General features: G+C 43.7%; 1 protein-coding gene across 2 annotated transcripts in view; it reads left to right on the top strand.

Moving 5' to 3' along the window:
* Positions 1–522: 522 nt before the first annotated feature.
* si:ch73-390b10.2 (Golgi pH regulator) overlaps positions 523–6,000 on the top strand; it is a 62,336-nt gene continuing 56,858 nt past the window's right edge. Inside the window, exons 1-3 of one of the 2 annotated variants that reach the window (XM_068034201.1) lie at positions 523–617; positions 3,472–3,531; positions 4,674–4,777. In XM_068034201.1, the coding sequence (XP_067890302.1) occupies positions 576–617; positions 3,472–3,531; positions 4,674–4,777 (206 nt within the window). In that variant the 5' untranslated portion in view covers positions 523–575. The remainder of the gene's footprint in view (positions 618–3,471; positions 3,532–4,673; positions 4,778–6,000) is intronic. The other variant, XM_068034200.1, reaches the window with a different exon arrangement.

Genomic DNA, 6,000 nt, shown 5'->3' with positions numbered 1-6,000 from the left:
GTTGCGATACTGGAGGAATTGGCTTCAGTAAGGATGCTGGAGTTTGTTTGTTTGTCTTCCCAGATGACTTTGAGAATCCTGTTCTGTACATTCAGAAAAAGAAAAACTTACATTCTATAACAATTTTCACATCTTAAGGTGTCACAAAGTGCTTTATCACCAATAAAGCACTTTTGAAGTGCAGTTGTTGTAATTTAGGAAATGCGGCAGCCAATTTGTGCATAGTAAGCTCCCACAAACAGCAGTGTGATAATTTTTTGGTGATATTAGTTAAGGGATAAATATTGACCAGGAGATCAGTGAGAGGTCAGTTGCTGTTCTTCACAATAGCAACCTGGCATCTTTTATAACCACCTGAGAGCAGGTTTAACGACTCCTCTGAAAGATGGCAACTTAAACAGTGCGGCACTTCCTCGGCGCTGTCCTTCCGGCAGTGCAGCGCTCCTCTGATGGGTTAATGACTCCAGACGCTGGCTCAAAGGCCCCGCCTCTCCGGTTGCCATGGTTTTCTCCTCTGTCGCGCTGCGATTGTCAGCGTGTCGCGGCGTGATGACGTAAGAGAGCGGGTGGGCGCCATGTCGTTTGTTGTGGATTCGGTGATCATGTTCTCGTCGCAGGTCAGTGCGGCCGGAGCCCGGACACTGGACGCTGACCAAGGGGGCCCTGTCGGGGGTGGAAACCGCGATATTCCAAACCAGAGGCCGAAACCCTTCCTCCCTCAGCCCAGTCCCTCCCTATCAGCTCCCATTCCCCCTCATTCACCCCTGCCCCTTCCCCCCCCCCCCCCCCCCCACAGCCTGCATCACCCCCGCCTCCATTACACTTGCTGCTCCCTCCACCCCTTCTCTCCCAGCACCTTCACACACTCCCTTCCACCAAAAGGGGAACTTTTACTCATTTGTACTCCTCGATGTGAGTGTTTATAACTTGATCGTCTGGGGTTTTCTGTTCTTTAGAATTAATTCGCACATTAGATAGACGTTTACAGCACAGAAACAGGTCATATGGCCCAACTGGACTGTGCCAGTGTTTATGCTGGCCGCAAGCCTCCTTCCACTTCATCTCACCCTATCAGCATATCCTTCTATTCCTTTCTCCCTCATGTATTTATCCAGCATCCCCTTAAATGCATCTATGCTATTCACCCCAGCTATTCCTTGTGGTAGCAAGTTCCAAATGTAATGTATTCTCATGGTGCCTTTTCGAGTACTGTCAGGATTCATAGCTGTCAGTTGCCAGGGAGAAAGCATTTAATCCAGAATTTTGGAGACTGAATCTGGAAAGTGGCGCAGCACTGAACATGTGTGCTGGTGTTTTGCTTGCAATAAGAATGCACAACTTAGCCCTGTGTCTTGAGCAGGCAAAGAAAGGGGGAAGTTAATCCAGAAATGGGGTGTAAAGCCACAGAAGCATAAGCCTGTAATTCTGTTGAAACTATCGTAGCCAGGGCTTTTGAGAATACCACTGAAATAGTGAGAACTGTGACTCTGTGATCAAAGGCATTCTCCCAAACTAGAAGAGCTTTTAGTTTTCTGTGTCAGTCATGGCTCAGTTGTATTACTCTTGCCTCTGAGTCAGAACATGTGGATTCAAGGCCCACTCCACGGACTTGAGCACAAAAATCCAGGTTGACACTTCCAGTGCAGTATTGAGGTAGTGATGCACTGTCAGAGGTACTGTCTTTTGGATGAGATGTTATACTGAGGCACGATAAAAGGACATACAAAATCCCTTGGCACTCTATTGAAGAAGACCAGGGGAGTTCTGCCCAGTGTTCTGGCGAATATTTATCCCTCAACATCACAAAAAGAGATTTTCTGGTCATTATTTCACTTTGTGGGAGCTTGCTGTGCACAAATTGGCTGCTGGATTTCCTACATTACAACTGTGACCTGACATCAAAAAGTAGTTTAGTGCCTGTGAAGAGCTGTGAGGCATTCTGAGATTGTGTAAGATGCTATATAGAAATGCGTCTTTCCTTTTTCCCTACCAGTGGCGCGGTGGTTAGCACCGCAGCCTCACAGCTCCAGCGACCCGGGTACTGGGTTCTGGGTACTGCCTGTGTGGAGTTTGCAAGTTCTCCCTGTGTCTGCGTGGGTTTCCTCCGGGTGCTCCGGTTTCCTCCCACATGCCAAAGACTTGCAGGTTGATAGGTAAATTGGCCATTATAAATTGCCCCTAGTATAGGTAGGTGGTAGGGAAATATAGGGACAGGTGGGGATGTGGTAGGAATATGGAATTAGTGTAAGATTAGTATAAATGGGTGGTTGATGGTCCGCACAGACCCGGTGGGCCGAAGGGCCTGTTTCAGTGCTGTATCTCTAAACTACCTCCTGTAATTGACTGGATTTGAAACCCCGAGCTGAGACCGAGTAATGTCTCCCCATGCCATGATAAGTAGTCGGATTACTGGTTTCAGCAATATTTTATGCAGGTGGATTTTGTGTCTCTACTGCCCTAAATGTGGCCCCATTGTGTTATACAGGAACACTTTTCTTTTTCAATTTGTTACATTACTGGGATGTCTGGTTCAGTTAAATTTTGAGTATAAAGTTACAAATAACATATGCACATAACCTGTGCTCGCTGGCCTACTTTGGCTGTTGGTCCACCAACACTTTGATTTTGAAGTACACATCCGTGTTTTCAAATCCTACCCTGGCCTTTTCCCTCTCTATATCTATAACCAGCTACAACCCTCTATGATCTCTGCACTCCTCCAGTTCTGGCCTCTTGCTCATCCTTCACTTCCTTTGCCTCCCACCATTGGTGACAGTGTTTTCAGCTGCCTCGACTCTAAGCTCTGGAATTCTCTCCGCAAACCTCTTTGCATCTCCACCTCAGCTTCTTTTATGACGCTGCTTAAAACCTACCTCTTTGACCAAATGTTTAGTCACCTGACCTGATATCTTCTCCTTTGGCTCGGTGTCAATTTTTGCCTGATTACACTCACAGTGCCTTGGGACATTTTACTACTGTAAAGATGCTTTATAAATACAAGTTGGTTTTGAGTGGTTTAAAAGAGACTTGCTGTCACGAGTATAATTGCTACTGGGTAGTGTTGACTTAATTATCCTTTGGTCTCATATTCTCTCCTCACCAGTCCCCACTCTTGCACACCACATAAACCTGAGCTCACCCAAAACTCTCCTGCCCGTATCCTAACTCACACCTCCTCTCATTCCAAGCTCTAGAATTCCCTCCCTAGAGCTCTCTACCTCTCTTTCTTCCTTTAAGACGCTCCTTAAAACCTACCTCTTTGACCAAACTTTTAGTCATCTGGAGTCAAATTTTGTCTGATGTTCCCGTGAAGTGCCTTGGGATGTTCTACATCAAAAGCAGTATATAAATGCAAGTTGTTGCTGTATTGTGCTAGTCTGAATCATTGGACTATTTCAGTCCTATATATGAGAATGCTGCACCTCCAATTGGTTTGGGATATTGACATTTTTTTGTGCATCACTTTTGCAGGTCCTGTTTTTTGGATTTGGATGGCTTTTCTTTATGCGTCAGTTATTCAAGGATTATGAGGTAAATTTCCAAGTGCTACAAAGTCAACTCAATGAGCTTACTGTTCATAGGACAAATATCCAGGTTGAGGTTCATTGTGGCTTGGGATGTTATTGGTTACAAATAATTTTTTATTAAATTGTTTGTACCTTGTTTGAATTTTTTTCTGATTTTGAGTGTAGTCATTTTAGTTATTTTTATTCTCTTTGTACTGTAGAGGAATAGATTTGAAAAGCAGGGAAATTATGTTGGCTGTAACTAGCACCTTGGGATGTTTTATTATATTAAAGGCACTATATATATATAAGTTGTTATTGAATGTAGAGAACCTTGGTTAGATGACACTGGGAGCACTCTGCACAGTTCTGGTCGCCATATTATAAAACAGATATAGAAGCACTGGAGAAAGTACAAAAAAGATATACAAGGATGGTACTAGAACTGAGAGGTTATACCTATCAGGATAGATTGAACAGGTTGGGCTATTTAGAAACAGAATTAATATTTAATAAATTTAGTAACCTGTCTTTGTCCTCCAAAAAATGAAATGATCCCAGTTTAAAAGTTTTCCCTCGATTATTCATGCAGTTTGTACTGTGTGAGAGAATTCTTTGCCATGCAGGCTTAGGGTTTCTGATTACAATAACTGGCAGTAATCCATCAAACATGTGTTCACCAATATCCCTGAGGGAAGGAAACCTGCCGTCCTAACCCGGTCTGGCCTGTAGGTGACTCCAGTGTCACACCAATACAATTGATTCTTTGCAGTGACCTAGCAAGCCATTCAGTTAAAGGCAACTAGGGTTGTGTAATAAAAGTGGCCTTGCGAGCAATTCCCAAGAATAAATGGTTTGATGATGGGGTGAAATAAGGTGGGAGGGGGCTTGTGTGGAGCATAAACGCTGACGTAGACTTGTTGGGTCCCATGGTCTGTTTTTGTGCTGTAAATTGTATGTAAATACATTTTTGATGGGAAGAGCTGTATCTCGTTTCCTTCTCTTCTTGCTACCAACAGTAATTATCGGCATTACATTGAATAACGTGCTTCTGTCAGTTTAATGCTCCTCTACCGAGAATAGCAGCTTTCTCCATGTTTGTATCGCTGGAAGCAGCAGTCACTTATCCTACACAGTGCTGAATACCATTTTTCTTCTTTCGTGCAGGTCCGACAGTATGTTGTCCAAATAGTTTTCTCTGTGATGTTTGCTTTCTCCTGTACGATGTTTGAACTCATTATCTTTGAGATTCTGGGTCTTTTAAACAGCAGGTGAGTTTGTATTCCTTATCAATATTTTAGGACTGTGTAGGGATGCACCTGCTATTAGTCAGCCCAAGAACATCATTCTGTGCTTTTCCAATTGTACATAAAGGTTGTCAGGTATTCTGGAGCTAATTGGAATTAATTGTATTGTTGTTACTTCACCAGTACAGTAAGCCAAAATAGGTTCCTTCCCTAACTCTTTTTCTCATAGAAATAAAACATGAACTTGCATTTATATAGCCTTTCAGTACCACAGGATATCCCAAAGCACTTCACATCCCATCAGATCCTTTTGAAATATTGTCTTTGTTATAGTGAGGGAATCAGAGGAGCTAAGTTGTGCATAACAAGGTCCCATTAATAGCATGTGATAATAACCAGATCATGTTTTTTTAGTGATGTTGGTTGAGGGATAAAATATTGGCCAAGTCAGTGGAGAGAGCTCAGAAAATGCTGGAAATAGTAAGTCAGGCAGCATCGGTAGAGAGAGAAACAGAGTTAACGTTTCAGATCTGTGACCTTTCATTTGAGCTGATGAAAGGTCAATGATCTGAAACGTTAACTCTGTTTCTCTCTCCACCGATGCTGGCAGACTTTCTGAGCATTTTCTGTTTTTATTTCAGATTTCCAAAGTAATTTGCTTTTGCACTTGGAGAGCTTCCCTACTGTCCTTTGAAATACTGTCATGGCCATGGGCACCACTGGCAAGGCCAGCATTTATTACCCATCCTTAATTGCCCTTGAGATGGGGGTGCTGACTTGCTGCCTTGAACTACTGCAGTCAGTGTGGTGCAGGTGCACCTGCAGTGCTGTTAGGGAGGGAGTTCCAGGATCTTGATCCAGTGATAGTGAAGGAACAGCGATATATTTCCAGGTCAGGATCGTGTGTGACTTGGAGGCAAACTTGCAGGGGGTGGGGTTACCATGCGCCTGCTGCCTTTGTCCTAGGTGAAAGAGGTTGTGGGTTTGGAAGGTGCTGTTGAAGGAGGTTTGGTGAGTTGCTGCAGTGCATCTTGTAGATGGTACACACTGTAGCCACTGTGCGCTGGTGATGGAGGGATCAAATGTTTAAGACGGTGGATGGAGTGCTAATAAAGTGGGCTGCTTTGCTTGTATATAGTAACTCCCCATTATAATCTATGTACGCACTGGGTGTGAGAGTTGAGATTGAATCTGCTTTTAATTTTTGTTCGTCATTTCATGGGATGTGGAAGTCACTGGCAAGGCCA

The sequence above is a fragment of the Heterodontus francisci genome, chromosome 6 (genome assembly GCF_036365525.1).
Source record: "Heterodontus francisci isolate sHetFra1 chromosome 6, sHetFra1.hap1, whole genome shotgun sequence".
In the NCBI taxonomy this organism is placed as follows: Eukaryota; Metazoa; Chordata; class Chondrichthyes; order Heterodontiformes; family Heterodontidae; genus Heterodontus; species Heterodontus francisci.
Note: the sequence above shows the minus strand (reverse complement) of the source record. Positions and strands in the feature narration are given on the sequence as shown.